The 23,713-nt window shown below is 46.0% G+C and overlaps 1 protein-coding gene across 3 annotated transcripts; it reads left to right on the top strand.

The window, feature by feature from the left end:
- The first annotated feature begins 686 nt into the window (after positions 1 to 686).
- On the top strand, positions 687 to 16,211 carry LOC139541460 (alanine aminotransferase 2-like). Of its 3 annotated transcripts, none has more exons than XM_071346129.1 (11): positions 687 to 774; positions 8,548 to 8,637; positions 8,806 to 8,914; positions 9,071 to 9,204; positions 9,409 to 9,652; positions 10,322 to 10,401; positions 12,046 to 12,182; positions 12,412 to 12,586; positions 12,758 to 12,913; positions 13,132 to 13,244; positions 15,466 to 16,211. In XM_071346129.1, exons 1-11 carry the CDS (start codon positions 730 to 732, stop codon positions 15,563 to 15,565), a joined length of 1,383 nt encoding a protein of 460 aa, XP_071202230.1. In that variant the 5' UTR covers positions 687 to 729; the 3' UTR covers positions 15,566 to 16,211. The 3 variants fall into 3 exon arrangements, with proteins under 3 accessions (XP_071202230.1, XP_071202229.1, XP_071202228.1); XM_071346128.1 differs by lacking the exon at positions 687 to 774 and adding an exon at positions 4,166 to 4,519 and having other exon boundaries at positions 9,409 to 9,640; XM_071346127.1 differs by lacking the exon at positions 687 to 774 and adding an exon at positions 4,166 to 4,519.
- Positions 16,212 to 23,713: the final 7,502 nt, after the last annotated feature.

Genomic DNA, 23,713 nt, shown 5'->3' with positions numbered 1-23,713 from the left:
TTTGTTTTTCAACAGGACAATGACCCAAAACACACCTCCAGGCTGTGTAAGGGCTATTTAAACAAGAAGGAGAGTGATGGAGTGCTGCATCAGATGACCTGGCCTCCAAAATCCCCCGACCTCAACCAAATTGAGATGGTTTGGGATGAGTCGGACCACAGAGTGAAGGAAAAGCAGCCAACAAGTGCCCAGCGTATGTGGGAACTCCTTCAAGACCGTTGGAAAAGCATTCCAGGTGAAGCTGGTTGAGAGAATGCCAAGCGTGTGCAAAGCTTTCGTCAAGGAAAAGGCTGGCTATTTGAAGAATCTCAAATATAAAATATATTTTGATTTGTTTAACACTTTTTTGGTTACTACATGATTCCATATGTGTTATTTCATATTTTTGATGTCTTCACTATTATTCTACATTGTTGAAAATAGTAAAAATAAAGTAAAACCCTTGAATGAGTCAGTGTTCTAAAACTTTTGACCGGTAGTGTACCTTATTTACTTAAGTATTCAGACCCTTTGCTATGAGACTCGAAATTGAGCTCAGGTGCATCCTGTTTCCATTGATCATCCTTGAGATGTTTCTCCAACTCATTTGGAGTCCACCTGTGGTAAATTCAAATGATTGGACATGATTTGGAAAGGCACACACCTGTCTATATAAGGTCCCACAGTTGACAGTGCACGTCAGAGCAAAAACCAAGCCATGAGGTTGAAGGAATTTTACTGCTCACCAACATGAGGCTCATCCTGACTCTCTCACCTATGCACTGCTCCATACAGGTAACACATTCTAATTACTTTCATTCTATCGAAGGCCTTTGGGGACAAAATGTTAGTGATGTTTCAACTAAAAGTATGTTTGTTTGACATCAATCATTTGGGCACATCTATCACATCTTTTTCACTTTACCTTTGTTTACATTTTTTATTTGTGTGCTTTAATTATTTGATATGTTTTACAGCGGACATGCTGATATGCTGATACTGTGATGATGATACAGACTCAAAATGTACAAACCCAACCTTGCAGAATAGTAGTGCAGGATATACAAACATTAAGAACAATGTCAGGGCATGGACTACAAGGTGTTGAAAACATTCCATGTGGCTCATGTTGACTCCAATGCTTCCCACAGTTGGCTGGATGTCCTTAGGCTGGTGGACCATTCTTGATACACATGGGAAACTGTTGAGCATGAAACCAAGCAAAGTTGCAGTTCTTGACAAAAAATGGTGTGCCTGGTATCTACTACCATACCCTGTTCAAAGGCATTTAAATATTTTGTCTTGCCCTATTACCCTCTGAATGGCACACAGGTTGTGTATATGTTAAAATTTTCTCAAGGTTTAAAAATCCTACTTTTTAACCGGTCTCTTCCCCTTCATCTACACTGAGTGAAGTGAGATTATCAAGTGACATCAATAAGGGATCATAGCATTCACCTGGTCAGTCCATTGTGGTGGTTAATGTTTTTACTCTCAAATGAGAAGAGACAAACTTGTCAGAGTTATACTTATACTAAATCTTTAATCACTTATGGGAGCAGGTCAATACAACGCACACATATAAAGTGAATCGATTGAGTGCTCTACGATAATGATGGCTGGTCGACGATTCACACTCAGATGACTCGTTGAGAGTCCCGAGACAAAGGTCTTTTATAGCCAAGATACACCCCTTTCAACCTACATGGAATAGTGGAACATGTTCCAGGATTCTTCCTATGGCATTGAGGAGTGCACCACAGCCGTCACTGGCTTTCTCAATAAGTGCATCGAGGACGTCATCCCCACAGTGACTGTACGTACATTCCCCAACCAGAAGCCATGGATTACAGGCAACACTCACACTGAGCTAAAGGGTAGAGCTGCCACTTTCAAGGTGCGGGACTCTAACCCGGGATCTTACAAGAAATCCTGCTATGCTCTGCGACGAACCATCAAACAGGCAAAGCATCAATACAGGGCTAAGATTGAATCATACTACACCGGCTCCGATGCTCGTCTTGTGGCAGGGCTTGCAAATTATTACAGGCTACAAAGGGAAGCACAGCTGTGAGCTGCCCAGTGACACGAGCCTACCAGACGAGCTAAATCACTTCTATGCTCGCTTCGAGGCAAGCAACACTGAGGCATGCATGAGAGCATCAGCTGTTCCGGACGACTGTGTGATCACGCTCTCCGTATCCGACGTGAGTAAGACTTTTAAACAGGTCAACATACACAAGGCTGTGTGGACAGACGGGTTAGCAGAACGTGTGCTCCGGGCATGTTGCTGACCAACTGGCAGGTGTCTTCACTGACATTTTCACCATGTCCCTGATTGAGTATGTAATACCAACATGTTTCAAGCAAACCACCTTAGTCCCTGTGCCCAAGAACACAAAGGCAACCTGCCTAAATGACTACAGACCCGTAGCACTCACGTCCGTAGCCATGAAGCACTTTGAAAGGTTGGTAATGGCTCACATCAACACCATTATCCCATCATTAGGTTTGCAGACGACACAAGTGGTAGGCCTGATCACCGACAACGACGAGACAGCCTATAGGGAGGAGGTCAGAGACCTGGCCGGGTGGTGCCAGAATAACAACCTATCCCTCAACGTAACCAAGACTAAGGAGATGATTGTGGACTACAGGAAAAGGAGGACCGAGCACGCCCCCATTCTCATCGATGAGGCTGTAGTGGAGCAGGTTGAGAGCTTCAAGTTCCTTGTTGTCCACATCAACAACACACTAGAATGGTCCAAACACACCAAGACAGTCGTGAAGAGGGCACAACAAAGCCTATTCCCCCTCAGGAAACTAAAAAGATTTGGCATGGGTCCTGAGATCCTGAAAAAGGTTCTACAGCTGCAACATCGAGAGCATCCTGACTGGTTGCATCATTGCCTGGTACGGCAATTGCTCGGCCTCTGACCGCAAGCCACTACAGAGGGTAGTGTGTACGGCCCAGTACATCACCGGGGCTAAGCTGCCTGCCATCCAGGACCTCTACACCAGGCGGTGTCAGAGGAAGGCCCTAAAAATTGTCAAAGACCCCAGCCACCCCAGTCATACACTGTTCTCTCTACTACCGCATGGCAAGCGGTACCGGAGAGCAAAGTCTAGGACAAAAAGGCTTCTCAACAGTTTTTACCCCCAAGCCATAAGACTCCTGAACAGGTAATCAAATGGCTACCCGGACTATTTGCGTTGTGTGACCCCCCCCCCCCCCCCCCCCCAACCTCCCCAACCCCTCTTTTTTTACAATGCTGCTACTCTCTGTTTATCACATATGCATAATCACTTTAACTATACATTCATGTACATACTACCTCAATTTCTGCCGACCAACCCGTGCTCCCGCACATTGGCTAACCGGGCTGTCATTCAGTGGCTATCCACACTACATACATAATTTTACCAGGTTCCCGTGAAATTATTGTAATGGCAGTCCACCAAAACATACCTGAGTTTACTGATTACCAAGTGGTAGTCTGTTAAATTTCATTGTGTATTAGAAACACAATTGAGATCATTGTGAGGGGATTTTACCCGTGGTTAGTAGAGGGCATTGGTCTTCTTGGAAAATGTTGTCAGAGAATTATTGTCTGTCATCCTTCTGTGTGCCCACAACACTATACTCTGTAGGGCAATATGGTGCATATGTTGCTGTGTACATAAGAGCATACGAGCGAATTCATTTGGGGAAAATGATTATTTTACATAGGTTCTGTTTCATATGAACTTCCTCCAAAACCACATTCAATTTATTTCTTGCTGAAGATGTTTTTGTACTTCTAGGTAATTATTTTCAGAAAATTCAACCTTTGTCTGGCTGGTTGGTTAGCCTCAGTCTGTCATACTACCCTGTCCAAGCTCACTGACCCGAGACGCACACCCAAAGTCCAGAATTGGGATAGCTCTAACCTATGTGTCTAACCTGCTGTGTCTGAGGTATGTAAAAATGTAGCTGAGAATGACCAAAATACCCAGAACATTATTAATCATTCCAAACAAGGTGTAATGAAATGGTTGTTGCAGCTGAAACTAACTGAAGGAGCATGGTTAATGTATTATTTATTTATATGGTTGTTGTACTGTATACATCTGTTTCAATCCTAAAGTGACATATTAGACTTGAAAACTAAACATTATTCAGAAACTAAACACTGTGCTCCCAAGTTTCAACTTGTATAAACAGTTCTAGACAATTGAGGGTTTGGAATATAGACAGTGCTACTTGAGTCCTTGGAGGTCAACACTGACAGTTGTAGACTAGTTGAGGGTTTTTTGGTGTACATAGACAGAAAAAAATGTTGTCTATGTAGAAAGTGCTAGTTGAGGGTTTGGTGATCTATAGACTGTGCTAGTTGGAGGTTTCTGGTCTATAGACGGTGCTAGTTGAGGGTTTGGAGGTCCTGTCTGGTGAGGGATGTATTCCCTGAGAGAGGTGAACCCCATGGTGAGAGGGATCAGAATCTCACCACAGAGGGCGCTACAGAAACGTTCAGAACAGATCACTGCACTACTCCAACAGGTGAGTCACTAACCATGTTTCCATCCAACCATTTAATGAAGAAGAATTACTTGACGCATGAAGAAAGTCACGACCAGGCTGAAACAGGAAATGTTGGAAAAATTTTATACATTTTGGTGGAATATTTTGTCTGTAAAATGTATTATGTAATAAATGGTCGGTGGAAATGCCTTTATGAGCAAATATTGATATCATATCGAATTAAACTTGGAGTCACGCAATATGTTGTGTGGTCCTCCCACTACGACTCAGGAAAGCATGCAGTTTATTAGGCTAGAGATGAAATCAGTTATGATGAACTTCACAGGGTGGTGAAAGTGCAAGGTGATGAGCTTGATGCTCCTTTACAATAAATATCGAGGGTCTTATTCTGGTGATGCTTTGTTGTAGTTTGACAAATGAAAAGAATCCATACAAAATCTCATGTAGACTAGCCAACCCGCACTGTATCTGCGAGCTGTTGGCTAGAGCACACATGCCAAGAAGAGTGGGCACATTGGCTATTTAAAAACTTAGGGCTAGGCCCCTTTTTTCCCAATTTCCGCCTGAATCACGTGCCCGAAGTAAACTGCCTGTTGCTCAGGCCCTGAAGCCAGGATATGCATATAATTGGTACCATTGGAAAGAAGACACTTTGAAGTTTGTATTAATGTTAAAATAATGTAGAAGAATATAACAATATATGGTAAGAGAAAAACCAACCAGAATTTTTTTTGAGACCATCCTCTTAAAATGGCAAGTATGAGGTAATTTTGAAAATTAGCTCCCTGGATGCAATTCCTACCACAGGGTGTCAGCAGTCTGTTCAAGGTTTCAGGCTTGTAACTTACAAAACTAAGAAATACCAGTTTTAGTACAGGCACACAGATCAGATTGCTATTTGTGAATTTCTGAAACCTGTGCGGGTGGAAAAATATTTTGATGTGGGGCACTGTCGTCAAACAATTGCATGGCATGCTTTCGCTGTAATAGCTACTGTAAATCGGACAGTGCCGTTAGATTAACAAGAATTTAAGCTTTCAATTGATATAAGACACTTATATACAGTTGAAGTTGGAAGTTTACAGACACTTAGGTTGGAGTCATTAACTTGTTTTTCAACAACTCCACAAATTTCTTGTTAACAAACTATAGTTCTGGCAAGTTGGTTAGGACATCTACTTTGTGCATGACACAAGTAATTTATCCAACAATTGTTTACAGACAGATTATTTCACTTAATTCACTATCACAATTCCAGTGGGTCAGAAGTTTACATACACTAAGTTGACTGTGCCTTTAAACATTTTGGAAAATTCCAGAAAATTGTCATGGCTTTAGAAGGTTCTGATTGACTAATTGACATAATTTGAGTCAATTGGAGGTGTACCTGTGGATGTATTTCAAGGCCTACCTTCAAACTCGGTGCCTCTTTGCTTGACATCATGGGAAAAGCAAAAGAAATCAGCCAAGACATCAGAAAGAAAATTGTAGACCTCCACAAGTCTGATTCATCCTTGGGAGCAATTTCCAAATGCCTGAAGGCACCACGTTCATCTGTACAAACAATGGTACGCAAGTATAAACACCATGGGACCTTGCAGCCATCATACCGCTCAGGAAGGAGATGCGTTCTCTCTCCTAGAGATGAACATACTTTTGTGAGAAGTGCAAATCAATTCCAGAACAACAGCAAAGGACCTTGTGAAGATGCTGGAGGAAACCGGTACAAAAGTGTCTATATCCACAGTAAAACGAGGCCTACATCGACATAACCTGAAAGGCCACTTAGCAAGGAAGAAGCCACTGCTCCAAAACCACCATTAAAAAAAGGCAGACCACGGTTTGCAATCTGCACATGGGGACAAAGATTGTACTTTTTGGAGAAATGTCCTCTGGTCTGATGAAACAACAACAGAACTGTTTGGCCATAATGACCATTATGTTTTGAGGAAAAAGGGGGAAGCTTGCAAGCCGAAGAACACCATCCCAACTGTGAAGCACGGGGGTGGCAGCATCATGTTGTGGGACTGCTTTGCAGCAGGAGGGACTGGTGCACTTCACAACATAGATGGCATTATGAGGAAGGACAATTATGTGGACATATTGAAGCAACATCTCAAGACATCAGTCAGGAAGTTAAAGCTTGGTTGCAAATGGGTCTTCCAAATGGACAATGACCCCAAGCATACTTCCAAAGTTGTGGCAAAATGGCTTAAGGACAACAAAGTCAAGGTATTGGAGTGGCCATCACAAAGCCCTGACCTGAATCCTATAGGTAATTTGTGGGCAGAACTGAAAAAGCGTGTGCGAGCAAGGAGGCCTACAAACCGGACTCAGTTACACCAGCTCTGTCAGGATGAATGGGCCACAATTCACCCAACTTATTGTGGGAAGCTTGTGGAAGGCTACCTGAAATGTTTGACCCAAGTTAAACAATTTTAAAGCCATCGCGCGCCATCGTGCATACATTTATTTTGTCCACCACACCAAACGCGATTGCGACACGCAGGTCAAAATATCAAAACAAACTCTGAACCAATTACATTAATTTGGGGACAGGTCGAAAAGCATTTATGGCAATTTAGCTAACTAGCTTGCTTTTGCTAGCTAATTTGTCCTGGGATATAAACATTGAGTTATTTTACGTGAAATGCACAAGTTCCTCTACTCCAACAATTAATCCACACAAAACGGTCAACCGAATCGTTTCTAGTCATCTCTTCCTTCCAGGCTTTTTCTTCTCTTGACTTTATATTGCAATTGGCAACTTTCATAAATTAGGTGCATTACAGCCACTGACCTTGTTCGTCTTTCAGTCACCCATGTGGGTATAACCAATGAGGAGATGTCACGTGGGTACCTGCTTCTATAAACCAATGAGGAGATGGGAGAGGCAGGACTTGCAACGCAATCTGCGTCACAAATAGAACTGACTTCTATTTTAGCAGCGCAGACACGCGTGAGCAGTGTGGGTGCAATAATTGAATAATATAGATTCCAACATTTATTTTTCAACGTTATTTTTCAACGCGACGCGAGCAGTGTAGTCAGCCTGTAACTGACTTAAGACAGGGAATTTTTCCTAGGATTAAATGTCAGGAATTGTGAAACTGAGCTTAAATGTATTTGGCTAAGGCGTATGTAAACTTCCAACTTCAACTTCATATGTGTGTGTTTTAATATCCACCATTTTTATGATTGATTATTTGATTTGCGCGCCCTCCAGTTCCACTGGAAGTTTCCCGCTAGCAGTTTTTGTGACAACCATCAGAGTTGAAATGTGATTGAAACCCATTAACACTTTTTTTCATTACATGGGAATTTAACCACTTTTTTTTTTGGTGCACTGTCATCACGCGCATATTTATTTTCTTGAGGAATATTTGTTTTAGGCATGTTTTCTGCAATTCATATTTTGCCATGGTGAGGAGAGAAAATGTTGCTATTGTACTGTATAACACATCATGCAATTCATTTTGTCATAGGGAAGAGAACCAACTTGCAGTTTTCTAACCATTTTGAAATGACTTATCTCATATTAATGACATCTGCATGAGAGAGAATATTAAGTCAAACTCAACAGTAAGTTGAGACCCCAACTGAGTTTTGTTGGGGGCTCCCTAGCAGCCAGGGGCCCTAGGCGATTGCCTATGTTGCTTATGCCTGGGTCCGGCCCTGCGCACACAATTTTATTCAGGTTATCAAACCAGGATGTGGGTTTTAATTTCTGTTAAATGTTAGCTTTCTCCAAAATGATTAAACTGCATATAACGTGTTGAAGGATAGATTTAGTCATGTCATACTGATGCACCAATGTAATGATCACGCTGTTTAATCTACTTCTTGATATGCCACGTGTCAAATGGATGGATTATCTTGGCAAAGGAAAAATGCTCACAAACAGGGATGTAAAGAAATTTGTGCCCAATTTGAGAAGCTTTTTGTGCGTATGGACATTTCAGCCCATGAAACATGGGATCAACCCATTACATGTTGCGTTTATTTTTGTTCAATGTAGATAAGTCCCCTTTCTGTCTTCTCTACAGGGAGAGCAGAAACCATTCAAGGAAGTTATTGACATTAGCTCATGTGATTCACACAGGACCGGGATAAAACCAATCTCCTTTGTGCGACAGGTGTGGTCTCTATCTTTCTGTCTCACTCCCTCACGCACACTCGCTCTTCTGCCCTCTCTTTCGCTCACTCACGCTCACTCTTTTCTGCTCTCGCTGTGGATCTGTCTATGACCAAGTATCTTGGTATCTTGTCTGTCTTCAGCTCTGTGTCTGTGTGCTGTCTGTCAGGTCCTGTCGGTCTGTCTGTACCCTGAACTCCTGCATGATGACACACTTCCTGGGGACGTCAGGCAGAGAGCCCAGAGGCTGCTGGGGGAGTGTGATGGGGGCAGTGTGGGTAAGTTGGTTGTTTATGCGTCTCATCACTTAGGCAGTGAATACAGCAGTAGGCCTACTTATGGTATATTTGGTTTAAATTATGTTAAAGGGTATATTTGTTTTAGTGATTGATCTGGTTGGTTGATTGATTCATTAATTGGCTGTTTTGTAATAGGTTCATACACAGACTCCTGTGGGCTGCCTCATGTTCAGCGCAGCGTTGCAGAGTTCATCACTGGTCGAGACGGAGGAGTGCCTTCCTATCCCCGCAACATCTTCATCTCTGCTGGCTCACAGACAGCTCTGAAAGTAAGAATATAACAACCCCAGATCTTCACACTAAACTGTACGACCATACCAACCAGATGTCTACTGTAGACTTCTATTTTCAATAGATATATTGTTAAGATTGTACAGCCTGCAGGTATAATGCACTATGATGCATAGTAAGATTTGTGATGAGCATTTATGACGCCCTTATAATTCCCCCTCCTCCACACGACCCTTCTACAGGTGATGGTAAAGCTGTTGGTGAGAGGGGAGGGTGTGTCCCAAACGGGTGTGTTGATCCCCCAGCCCTGCCCCCACACCCTGCCCATGCTGCTGGAGGAGGTAGGGGTTGTCCTGGTGCCCTACCAGCTGAGAGAGGAGCAGGGCTGGGCCCTGGAGCCGGGGGAGCTGCACCGAGCCCTCACCGCCTCTAGAGGGCACTGCAGGCCCAGAGCGCTCTACATCAGCAACCCTGGTAACCCCACTGGTCTGTAGTCAAGTTCGGATGTCATTGTGTGTAATGCTTTGAAATTGATTTTATTAAATTATAAGCTATTAAATTGACTTAGCCAAATAGTTTGAAGTTTAACAAAGTCTTGAGTCCATAGGTCTTTCTATAGATCACATTTTAATCGTAGCATGCAGGGCTCTAGCCTTTTGGGGGCCTTAAGTGAGATTTGGTTGACATCGGAGGGAAAATTTAAGTTCATTTCCTGTAGTTCACACATTTTGCTATGCGGCTTAGACATTTATGCAGTTTTAAAGCATGTTTTCTGCAGTTCTACAAATTTTGCTATGAGGCGGGGATAGGTTTTTGCAACTTTATAACTAATTTCATGCAATTCCTCTCATTTTGCAATGGGGCAGAAATAATTTTTTTGTCGTTCTAAAGCTAATTTCCTGCAATTCTACACGTTTTGACATGACTTAGGCACTCTCATTCAGATATCATGGTTTAACAAAATAAATGGGGGTGAGTGTAAGTGGCCAGAGTCCCTAAGCAACCACTTATGCCACTTATGCCTCGAGCCGGCCCTGGTATTGTGTGATAGTTAGGTGTTTTCTTTGGCAACATGCCCATCAAAGTTTCCTGTGACATTTTATCTTTAAGATGATATTACCCGCTCACCAAACTGTCATTTTCCCTCCCTAACAGGTCATGTACAGAGCAGGAAATCTATAGAATGGGTGATTCAGTTTGCTGCAGAAGAGAGGCTCTTCCTATTGGTCAATGAGGTGATATTGATAATTATTGGAGATCAGGGGGTCATTTATAACCGTTGCGTAAATTGCACACTAAGTATCTGCATGCGCCATTTCTGAAAGGACTGCACAAGTACAAAAATATTGAATTATTAACTTGGTGCAGACCATACATATGCATTTTCCCCCGTTTTTAATCAGACCTGTCCTGAAATTGTGGCTCGTTAACGAGCACTAAAATGCTGATTATTCACCTTTCATGGTAACAATAACGCCATTATTTGTTGTATACTTTGGAAGTATTCGAATTAGGCCGGTATAGTTTTCTAAAGGCAATAGCAAACTTGATCAAATAGCCTACATTTATTTGGCGGTGATGGAAGAATGTTCAACTTTTTCAGTGACGCTTGCTGCAGGCCTAGGCTAACAGACCAAACGTTTATGAAAGACAACCACAATTGCTGTCGACCTGTAAACAGACATTTGCATTTAATAGGGCCTAATGTTATGTGTTTACTTTTTATCCAACTTATGCTGCAGTGGGCAAATCCTAAAACATTGTCTACTTATAGTGGCAGCCTACACACAGATCAACTGTCTGTTCACCTGTTAAATTCTACTGTATGTTATAAACCACGCTTCCTTTCTGATGCATAGAGCAACATACTTGAAATAATAGCGTATCTAATAGGCCCAATTTAAATCAGAGATGTGCATGGTACTTTGTTGTAGGCTAAGGCTACTTCGGGAATATGAACCCATCATTGCCAGAAAAGGTGAATAATTTATTCTGCAATGGTTATGAAAATATGTATTATGTCTATAAATGCAATATTGTTTACTGGAGAAATTTGAAATGACAGTATTCAGACGTGATCTACCTTTAATAAACCGCACTCCGGATCAGATGGCATAGAGAAAAGTACTTGAAATAGCTTATCTATTTGCTACTGTGAAGGGGGTCCAATTAAAGAGAGATGGGACAAATATTATCCTTGTTGTAGGCCTGTGCTACCTCGTGAATTTGAAACCATCACAGAAAGGGTGATGAATTTATTATGCAATGATCATGGAAATGAAATAAATAATAGCCTGGGAAATACAGTAGATGCCTTTTTTCTAATTATTTTAAAATGCAAATATAAACAAAATAGATTTTCTCTTCTCACTAACGGCAAATGATTGCATCTTGTTATTAACCTGTATATTGTTATGAATAAGTTTGTCCATCATAGGCTATCCCCCATTTTCACAAAATACCAATCTACTTGCCTGCTTTCAATGCGTTACTTCAACCACTAGAAACTGTGTGTATGCATGGTATAAAGTTTGCGGGATGGTGAGCACATTGTCACATCAAGTTTCAAGTTTTATAAATGCCAGCTTTTGTGTGAACTGGCATAAACATGTTTTGGGGTCTTTTTTGTATTTACACAGTTTATAAATGAGGTCCTGGGGGTTAGGCTGTGGGTGCAGGTTACACAGGGTGTCCAAATATCAGAACTACACTTTTGGTTTGGTAGTGCATGAAAATAACACCTGGTAGGTCTACTTTAGTTGCCTGAACACCTGTTACACATTAGGATGTGCAGTGGGAGAGAATTGGCTTTTCTCTATTTCACTGTCTCTCACTTTTCCAGCCTTCATCTCTTTACTTGTCCTTCCTGCTCTGTCTAGGTGTATCAGGACTGTGTGTATGGGGAGGGCAGGGAGTTTGTGTCCTATAAGAGGGTCCTGTTTGAAATGGGTCAGCAGTACTCTGAGATGGTAGAGCTGGCCTCCTTTCACTCCATATCCAATGGCATCATGGGAGAGTGAGTCTTGCAGTAGATCCACTTCATCCACATACTATAGTTGGCAATGTCAAAAAGTCACCAATGTCTGGAGATGATTTATTAAATGAAATACCAAAATGTCTACAAATTAAAGCAAAAGGCAAATGCTTAGCCTTAACTCTTCTAATGATTTATAATCATTGTAGCTTTTCTGCCCTGTTAAACTACTGTATGCCCTTTGCCTCCTGATCCCCCTGGCTGTGTATAGGTGTGGGCTGCGTGGGGGGTACATGGAGCTGGTGAATGTGGACCCAGCAGTGATGGTGTTTGCTGAGAGCCTCCTGTGTACTGACATCAGTACCCCCGTCACAGGACAGATCGCCCTAGAAATAATGGTTAACCCTCCCAGACCTGGAGACCCCTCCCATAGCAAGTATACACAGGTACTTATGAGTAAGGAATTCCTGCATTAGTTACAGTAGTCTCCTATAATTCTTAGTCTCATATTAACTCAAAGGTTAAAAAGGAGGTAATCATTACACAGGTTCAGTATTATATATTAGCTGTGTTAAGGTGTGATGTGTTAGTTACTGCTCTCTTTGTCTCCACCAAAGGAGATTCTGACCAATCGGATCACCCTGGCCCAGAATGCTCAGCGGGCTTGGGAGTTTCTGATTGGTCTTACGGGGGTGAGCTGTCAGCCAGTGATGGGAGGTATTTTTATCTACCCCCGTCTGAGCCTTCCCCCTGAGGCAGTGGAACAGGCCAAGGTGGGCACACAGACTTCCACTATACCCCTCTGTAGCACCAATACACTGCCGACCTACACATGACAACAGTAAAACTAATATTGCAGTATTAACCTGCAGGTTGTCAAATTATGTTAGGTTAGCTGTCTTTTATCAAGTGTCACATTCGTCTTACAGTGATTGGTTACAGGTAGTAGTCTTCATCTACCTTTTTTCCCCTCTCCGCTCCCTCTCTGTAGTCTGACGGACTGGAGGCAGACGCGCTATACAGTCAGAGCCTACTCGATGAGGAGGGTGTGTGTGTGGGAGCAGGGTGTGAGCATGGGCGGAGAGAGGACAAATACCACATCAGGTAATTGTGAGTGTGCAGAGGCACCATGCCCACAGGGGCACATGCCCTCTCAGATTTGTTTTGTTAAACAATAGTGCTCAGCATAAGCAGCATGGCCACCACAGCATTCTATAGCAATACGCCGTCCCATCTGGTTTGAACTTAGTGGGACTATCATTTGTTTTTCAACGGGACAATGACCCAACATACCTCCAGGTTGTGTAAGCCATAAAATGGACTTGGTCTTTTACCAAATAGGGCTATCTTCTGTATACCACCCCTACCTCGTCACAACACAACTGATTGGCTCAGCATATATATTCAAGCATGTTTATCCCATCTCAATTGGGTTGAGGCCAGATCATCTGACGCAGCATTCCATCACTCTCCTTGGTCAAATAGCCTTTACACAGCCTGGTGTGTTGGGTCATTGTCCTGTTGAAAAATAAATTATAGTCCCACTAAGGTCAAACCAGATGGGATGGCGTATCGCTGCAGAATTCTGTGATAGCCATGCTGGTTAAGTGTGCCTTGAATTATAAATAAATCACTGAAAGTGTCACAAGCAAAGCACCATCACACCTCCATGCTTTACAGTAGAAAACATACATGCAGAGATCATCCGTTCACCTACTCTGCATCTCACAACACAGCGGTTGGATCCAAAAATACCAAATTTGGACTCAGATTTTCACTGGTCTAATGTCCATTGCTCATGTTTCTTGGCCCAAGCAAGTCTCGTTTTATTGGTGTCCTTTAGTAGTGGTTTCTTTGCAGCAATTCAACCATGAAGGCCTGAGTCAAGCAGTGTCCTCTGAACACTGTAGCATTTATTTGGGCTGAAATTTGAGGTGCAGTTAATACTAATGAACTTATCCTCTGCAGCAGAGGTAACTCTGGGTCTTCCTTTCCTGTGGCAGTCCTCATGAGACAGTTTCATAATAGCGCTTGATGGTTTTTGTGACTGCACTTGAAGAAACTTTCAAAGTTCTTAAATGTCCAGATTGACTGACCTTCATGTCTTAAAGTAATGATTGACTCATTTCTCTTTGCTTATTTGAGCAGATCTTGCCATAATATGGACTTGGTCTTTGACAAAATAGGGCTAGCTTCTGTATACCACCCCTACCTTGTCACAACACAAATGATTGGCTCAATCTGTAATGAACACGAGAGGAGACAGAGCTGGTTTCAAGCGCAGGGCGCAGCAGGTGTTAATTGCAAAGGACCACAGGAGGAGGCAGGTAGCTGGGTCCAGGGGCAGGCAGAAGGTCATACACAGGGGATCCAAAAGGGCAACAGTACAGGCAGGGAAAAGGCTAGTAACGTAGTCCGGGAGATCAGGCAATAGGTAGATAACGGGAAATCCAATAAAGTACAGGCAAGAGGCACCATTAGTTTTGCCTGGCTGCCTCACTATCATACACGGGAGGAGTAAACACAGGAAAAAATAGCACTCCAAAAGGTGTCACATAACAAACAATACCTCAGTGATGCGGTGCAAAAAAACTGAACTAAATAGTGTGTGATAATGACATACAGGTGTGTGAACGGGTGATTAGAATTCAAGTGATTGGTATCTGGAGAGTGAGCTGCGTTCAGGGGATCTATGTGTTTGAGAATGAGTTAGAAGGAGACGTTACACAATCAGTGTAGAAAATAGCAAAAATAAAGAAACCCTTGAATGAGTAGGTTTGTCCAAACTTTTGACTGGTACTGCATATTTCTCTCTCTAATACTACTTGCCACCTAGTAATTGTATGAAGTTGTCTTTAGCTAGCCCAAATAGGTTCCCAACCTCATAACTAGCTACAAAGACACTTGAGGCTATCAATAAAGTTAGGCAGCTTGTATAACTATCTTAATTGGCATTCCTGCTGGCAAGGTTGGTAGACTTTAGAAAAGCAAGCAATTTCAAAATGTACTGAATAACACTCAGTCCTTTTATTCTTTACCCAGATTTTATGTTTTTAGTTTCTTTAAAACAAAATAATCACCAGTCAGGACAATACAGGGAGCTCAAGAGCTATGCTTAGATAATAAATAAACCTATTTTTTACATATAATGATTGGCTCTAGATTGAAGGAAAAAAAACTGTTTCAGGTGTTTGTTTGAAAAACGCAAAAAAAGTTATGGACATGGGGGGCCTACAATTTGCCATCAGATTTTTGTGGTGCATGACACCCCTGAGTGTGAGATATTAGTAAATTAAAATGTTTGTTTGTGCGTCCTCCCTCCCAGACTGTGCGTGCTGACCCCCTCTGCCACTCTAGAGAAGGTCCTGGCACGCCTTGGCTCGTTCCATCTGCACTTCCTGGACGAGTTCTCCCAGCATGCTTAGGGACCGAGAGCTACAGTCTGCCACAGACATCTCCAGGACAGGGAACTGGACGTTCTGAACACATACTACTGGACATAAAGAGAGAAACGAAGGCCCTATAAATTATTGATCATGGGGAGCCTCTGAGTAAACATATGTAGTAGGTCTGGAGTAAAAAATTGTCACACAGCTTAGTTCATTTTTTGATTTATGTTATTTTCACTGCATCAGGGATATCATACACAGATGTTTCTGCTTTACAGCCTTCAGTTTGTTGGTAGGTGCCTCTGAGTAGCAAAACGCAGGTTGGCGATTTATTGTCATGAGTCTTGCCCTGAAGGTAGAACTGAGCGGTTTCCGCTAGCTGGGCCAGAGACAATTTTGACTTTGCAGATCACAAAATTATCTTTTTAATCTTAATTTAAGGATAGGGTTACGCATTAGTTAGCAGTGTGGGTTAGGTTTAACATCTGATTTTAGGACTTTGTGGCTGTGCCAGCTAGTGACTGCTGTGCCAGCCAGTGACCACTCCGCAGAGCTGATTCCAGGGCAAAACTCATGACAATAACAGTAACTGTAAGAACTAAATTCCTTGACATTTTGTGTTTGAGGTTCACATGCATGATATGCATGTATGGAAACACAGCAATAAATTTCCAAAACAAAAGTGATGATTGTGTTCATATTAACAGTGTTGAATATTAAATTCCGACTCTCCTGGCTTGATAGCGTTAGTCTGACACTGAGCTACAGACAATTAGCTCATATAAGGTCAGTCGCTGGTGTAGAAGCAGGTGGGGTCACACTTCCCAGGTTAGAAGGGCTGCCCCAAAGGGCTGTGTGTGGAGGCAGGGCTGTGTGTGGAGGCAGGGCTGTGTGTGGAGGCAGCGCGTATGAGTTGACGAGTGTTAAAATACAACTTTTTATTACTAGTCAAGTCAGTTAAGAACAAATTCTTATTTACGATGACAGCCTACCCCAGCCAAACACAGACGATGCTGGGGCAATTGTGCACAGCCCTATGGGACTCCCAATCGCAGCCAGATGTATCCTGGATTTGAACCAGGTACTGCAGTGACAGCTCTTGTATAGAGATGCAGTGTCTTAGACCACTGCACCACTCGGGATCCCACTTGAGTAAAAGTATCTGGTTTTAAATGTACTTAAGTACAGTGGTGGAAAAAGCAAAAAAATTGTCATACTTGAGTAAAAGTACAATTTAAATGCTATACATCAAATTCATTATATAAGGGCAAACCAGACAGCACCATTTTTGTATTGTTTATTTTAGATACGGACAGACGGGGTCACACTCCAACAGTCAGATATCATTTACAAATGCAGTATTTGCATTTAGTGAGTCCACCAGATCAGAGGCAGTAGGGATGACGAGGCGTAATGTTCCTAGGTGTGTGAATTGGACCATTCTGTCCTGCCTGAGCATGACAAATGGAACTAGCACTTCTTGGTGTCAGGGAACATGTATGGGAGTAAAGTACAGCTTTTCTAGAATTGTAATGGTGTAAAAGCTGTCTAGAAATACAAATAGTAAAGTATAGATACTCCCAAAAATGACTTAGGTAGTTCTTTAAAGTATTTTTACTTGAGTACTTTACACCACTGCTACATTGAGTAGCCTACCTACTACATTCAACCCCTCACATATCCACACAATGGTGAGTAGCCTACCTACTACCTTCCGCCCCTCACATATCCACACTATGGTGAGTAGCCTACCTACTACCTTCCGCCCCTCACATATCCACACTATGATGAGTAGCCTACCTACTACCTTCAGCCACTCACTTGTCCACATTATGGTGAGTAGCCTACCTACTACCTTCAGCTCCTCACATGTCCACACTATGGTGAGTAGCCTACCTATTACCTTCAGCCCCTCACATATCCACACTATGGTGAGTAGCCTACATACTACCTTCAGCCCATCACATGTCCACACTATGGTGAGTCGCCTACCTACTACCTTCAGCCCCTCACATATCCACACTATGGTGAGTAGCCTACCTACTACCTTCAGCCCCTCACATATCCACACTATGGTGAGTAGCCTACCTACTACCTTCAGCCCCTCACATATCCACACTATGGTGAGTAGCCTACCTACCACCTTCAGCCCCTCACATATCCACACTATGGTGAGTCGCCTACCTACTACCTTCAGCCCCTCACATATCCACACTATGGTGAGTAGCCTACCTACTACCTTCAGCCCCTCACATATCCACACTATGGTGAGTAGCCTACCTACCACCTTCAGCCCCTCACATATCCACACTATGGTGAGTAGCCTACCTACTACCTTCAGCCACTCACATGTTCACACTATGGTGAGTAGCCTACCTACTACCTTCAGCCCCTCACATGTCCACACTATGGTGAGTAGCCTACCTACTACCTTCAGCCCCTCACATATCCACACTATGGTGAGTAGCCTACCTACTACCTTCAGCCCCTCACATGTCCACACTATGGTGAGTAGCCTACCTACTACCTTCAGCCCCTCACATATCCACACTGTGGTGAGTAGCCTACCTACTACCTGCAGCCCCTCATGTCCACACTATGGTGAGTCGCCTACCTACTACCTTCAGCCCCTCACATATCCACACTATGGTGAGTAGCCTACCTACTACCTTCAGCCCCTCACATATCCACATTATGGTGAGTAGCCTACCTACCACCTTCAGCCCCTCACATATCCACACTATGGTGAGTAGCCTACCTACTACCTTCAGCCCCTCACATATCCACACTATGGTGAGTAGCCTACCTACTACCTTCAGCCCCTCACATGTCCACATTATGGTGAGTAGCCTACCTACTACCTTCAGCTCCTCACATGTCCACACTATGGTGAGTAGCCTACCTACTACCTTCAGCCCCTCACATGTCCACACTATGGTGAGTAGCCTACCTACTACCTTCAGCCCCTCACATATCCACACTATGGTGAGTAGCCTACCTACTACCTTCAGCCCCTCACATGTCCACACTATGGTGAGTAGCCTACCTACTACCTTCAGCCCCTCACATGTCCACACTATGGTGAGTAGCCTACCTACTACCTTCAGCCCCTCACATATCCACACTGTGGTGAGTAGCCTACCTACTACCTGCAGCCCCTCATGTCCACACTGTGGTGAGTAGCCTACCTACTACCTGCAGCCCCTCATGTCCACACTGTGGTGAGTAGCCTACCTACTACCTTCAACCCCTCACATATCCACACTGTGGTGAGTAGCCTACCTACTACCTTCAACCCCTCACATATCCACACGGTGGTGAGTAGCCTACCTACTACCTTCAGCCCCTCACATGTCCACACTATGGTGAGTAGCCTACCTACTACCTTCAGCCCCTCACATGTCCACACTATGGTGAGTAGCCTACCTACTACCTTCAGCCCCTCACATATCCACACTATGGTGAGTAGCCTACCTACTACCTTCAGCCCCTCACATGTCCACACTATGGTGAGTAGCCTACCTACTACCTTCAGCCCCTCACATGTCCACACTATGGTGAGTAGCCTACCTACTACCTTCAGCCCCTCACATATCCACACTGTGGTGAGTAGCCTACCTACTACCTGCAGCCCCTCATGTCCACACTGTGGTGAGTAGCCTACCTACTACCTGCAGCCCCTCATGTCCACACTGTGGTGAGTAGCCTACCTACTACCTTCAACCCCTCACATATCCACACTGTGGTGAGTAGCCTACCTACTACCTTCAACCCCTCACATATCCACACGGTGGTGAGTAGCCTACCTACTACCTTCAGCCCCTCACATATCCACACTATGGTGAGTAGCCTACCTACTACCTTCAGCCCCTCACATGTCCACACTATGGTGAGTAGCCTACCTACTACCTTCAGCCCCTCACATATCCACACTATGGTGAGTAGCCTACCTACTACCTTCAGCCCCTCACATATCCACACTATGGTGAGTAGCCTACCTACTACCTTCAACCCCTCACATATCCACACGATGGTGAGTAGCCTACCTACTACCTTCAGCCCCTCACGTATCCACACGATGGTGAGTAGTCTACCTACTACCTTCAGCCCCTCACGTATCCACACGGCGGTGAGTAGCCTACCTACTACCTTCATCCCCTCACGTATCCACACGGCGGTGAGTAGCCTACCTACTACCTTCAGCCCCTCACGTATCCACACGGCGGTGAGTAGCCTACCTACTACCTTCAGCCCCTCACGTATCCACACGGCGGTGAGTAGCCTACCTACTACCTTCAGCCCCTCACGTATCCACACGGCGGTGAGTAGCCTACCTACTACCTTCAGCCCCTCACGTATCCACACGGCGGTGAGTAGCCTACCTACTACCTTCAGCCCCTCACGTATCCACACGGCGGTGAGTAGCCTACCTACTACCTTCAGCCCCTCACGTATCCACACGGCGGTGAGTAGCCTACCTACTACCTTCAGCCCCTCACGTATCCACACGGCGGTGAGTAGCCTACCTACTACCTTCAGCCCCTCACGTATCCACACGGCGGTGAGTAGCCTACCTACTACCTTCAGCCCCTCACGTATCCACACGGCGGTGAGTAGCCTACCTACTACCTTCAGCCCCTCACGTATCCACACGGCGGTGAGTAGCCTACCTACTACCTTCAGCCCCTCACGTATCCACACGGCGGTGAGTAGCCTACCTACTACCTTCAGCCCCTCACGTATCCACACGGCGGTGAGTAGCCTACCTACTACCTTCAGCCCCTCACGTATCCACACGGCGGTGAGTAGCCTACCTACTACCTTCAGCCCCTCACGTATCCACACGGCGGTGAGTAGCCTACCTACTACCTTCAGCCCCTCACGTATCCACACGGCGGTGAGTAGCCTACCTACTACCTTCAGCCCCTCACGTATCCACACGGCGGTGAGTAGCCTACCTACTACCTTCAACCCCTCACGTATCCACACGGTGGTGAGTAGCCTACCTACTACCTTCAGCCCCTCACGTATCCACACTATGGTGAGTAGCCTACCTACTACCTTCAGCCCCTCACGTATCCACACTGTGGTGAGTAGCCTACCTACTACCTTCAGCCCCTCACGTATCCACACTATGGTGAGTAGACTACCTACTACCTTCAGCCCCTCACGTATCCACACTATGGTGAGTAGCCTACCTACTACCTTCAGCCCCTCACGTATCCACACGATGGTGAGTAGCCTACCTACTACCTTCAACCCCTCACGTATCCACACGATGGTGAGTAGCCTACCTACTACCTTCAACCCCTCACGTATCCACACGGCGGTGAGTAGCCTACCTACTACCTTCATCCCCTCACGTATCCACACGGCGGTGAGTAGCCTACCTACTACCTTCATCCCCTCACGTATCCACACGGCGGTGAGTAGCCTACCTACTACCTTCAGCCCCTCACGTATCCACACGGCGGTGAGTAGCCTACCTACTACCTTCAGCCCCTCACGTATCCACACGGCGGTGAGTAGCCTACCTACTACCTTCAGCCCCTCACGTATCCACACGGCGGTGAGTAGCCTACCTACTACCTTCAGCCCCTCACGTATCCACACGGCGGTGAGTAGCCTACCTACTACCTTCAGCCCCTCACGTATCCACACGGCGGTGAGTAGCCTACCTACTACCTTCAGCCCCTCACGTATCCACACGGCGGTGAGTAGCCTACCTACTACCTTCAGCCCCTCACGTATCCACACGGCGGTGAGTAGCCTACCTACTACCTTCAGCCCCTCACGTATCCACACGGCGGTGAGTAGCCTACCTACTACCTTCAGCCCCTCACGTATCCACACGGCGGTGAGTAGCCTACCTACTACCTTCAGCCCCTCACGTATCCACACGGCGGTGAGTAGCCTACCTACTACCTTCAGCCCCTCACGTATCCACACGGCGGTGAGTAGCCTACCTACTACCTTCAGCCCCTCACGTATCCACACGGCGGTGAGTAGCCTACCTACTACCTTCAGCCCCTCACGTATCCACACGGCGGTGAGTAGCCTACCTACTACCTTCAGCCCCTCACGTATCCACACGGCGGTGAGTAGCCTACCTACTACCTTCAGCCCCTCACGTATCCACACGGCGGTGAGTAGCCTACCTACTACCTTCAGCCCCTCACGTATCCACACGGCGGTGAGTAGCCTACCTACTACCTTCAGCCCCTCACGTATCCACACGGCGGTGAGTAGCCTACCTACTACCTTCAGCCCCTCACGTATCCACACGGCGGTGAGTAGCCTACCTACTACCTTCAGCCCCTCACGTATCCACACGGCGGTGAGTAGCCTACCTACTACCTTCAGCCCCTCACGTATCCACACGGCGGTGAGTAGCATACCTACTACCTTCAGCCCCTCACGTATCCACACGGCGGTGAGTAGCCTACCTACTACCTTCAGCCCCTCACGTATCCACACGGCGGTGAGTAGCCTACCTACTACCTTCAGCCCCTCACGTATCCACACGGCGGTGAGTAGCCTACCTACTACCTTCAGCCCCTCACGTATCCACACGGCGGTGAGTAGCCTACCTACTACCTTCAGCCCCTCACGTATCCACACGGCGGTGAGTCGCCTACCTACTACCTTCAGCCCCTCACGTATCCACACGGCGGTGAGTCGCCTACCTACTACCTTCAGCCCCTCACGTATCCACACGGCGGTGAGTCGCCTACCTACTACCTTCAGCCCCTCACGTATCCACACGGCGGTGAGTCGCCTACCTACTACCTTCAGCCCCTCACGTATCCACACGGCGGTGAGTCGCCTACCTACTACCTTCAGCCCCTCACGTATCCACACGGCGGTGAGTAGCCTACCTACTACCTTCAGCCCCTCACGTATCCACACGGCGGTGAGTAGCCTACCTACTACCTTCAGCCCCTCACGTATCCACACGGCGGTGAGTAGCCTACCTACTACCTTCAGCCCCTCACGTATCCACACGGCGGTGAGTAGCCTACCTACTACCTTCAGCCCCTCACGTATCCACACGGCGGTGAGTAGCCTACCTACTACCTTCAGCCCCTCACGTATCCACACGGCGGTGAGTAGCCTACCTACTACCTTCAGCCCCTCACGTATCCACACGGCGGTGAGTAGTCTACCTACTACCTTCAGCCCCTCACGTATCCACACGGCGGTGAGTAGCCTACCTACTACCTTCAGCCCCTCACGTATCCACACGGCGGTGAGTAGCCTACCTACTACCTTCAGCCCCTCACGTATCCACACGGCGGTGAGTAGCCAACCTACTACCTTCAGCCCCTCACGTATCCACACGGCGGTGAGTAGCCAACCTACTACCTTCAGCCCCTCACGTATCCACACGGCGGTGAGTCGCCTACCTACTACCTTCAGCCCCTCACGTATCCACACGGCGGTGAGTCGCCTACCTACTACCTTCAGCCCCTCACGTATCCACACGGCGGTGAGTCGCCTACCTACTACCTTCAGCCCCTCACGTATCCACACGGCGGTGAGTCGCCTACCTACTACCTTCAGCCCCTCACGTATCCACACGGCGGTGAGTCGCCTACCTACTACCTTCAGCCCCTCACGTATCCACACGGCGGTGAGTCGCCTACCTACTACCTTCAGCCCCTCACGTATCCACACGGCGGTGAGTCGCCTACCTACTACCTTCAGCCCCTCACGTATCCACACGGCGGTGAGTCGCCTACCTTCAGCCCCTCACGTATCCACACGGCGGTGAGTCGCCTACCTTCAGCCCCTCACGTATCCACACGGCGGTGAGTCGCCTACCTACTACCTTCAGCCCCTCACGTATCCACACGGCGGTGAGTCGCCTACCTACTACCTGCAGCCCCTCACGTATCCACACGGCGGTGAGTCGCCTACCGACTACCTGCAGCCCCTCACGTATCCACACGGCGGTGAGTCGCCTACCGACTACCTGCAGCCCCTCACGTATCCACACGGCGGTGAGTAGCCTACCGACTACCTGCAGCCCCTCACGTATCCACACGGCGGTGAGTCGCCTACCTACTACCTTCAGCCCCTCACTTATCCACACGGCGGTGAGTCGCCTACCTACTACCTTCAGCCCCTCACGTATCCACACGGCGGTGAGTCGCCTACCTACTACCTTCAGCCCCTCACGTA

Source organism: Salvelinus alpinus, chromosome 16, assembly GCF_045679555.1.
Source record: "Salvelinus alpinus chromosome 16, SLU_Salpinus.1, whole genome shotgun sequence".
In the NCBI taxonomy this organism is placed as follows: Eukaryota; Metazoa; Chordata; class Actinopteri; order Salmoniformes; family Salmonidae; genus Salvelinus; species Salvelinus alpinus.
The sequence above is the reverse complement of the archived record's forward strand: the minus strand, read 5'-3'. Positions and strand labels throughout refer to the sequence as shown.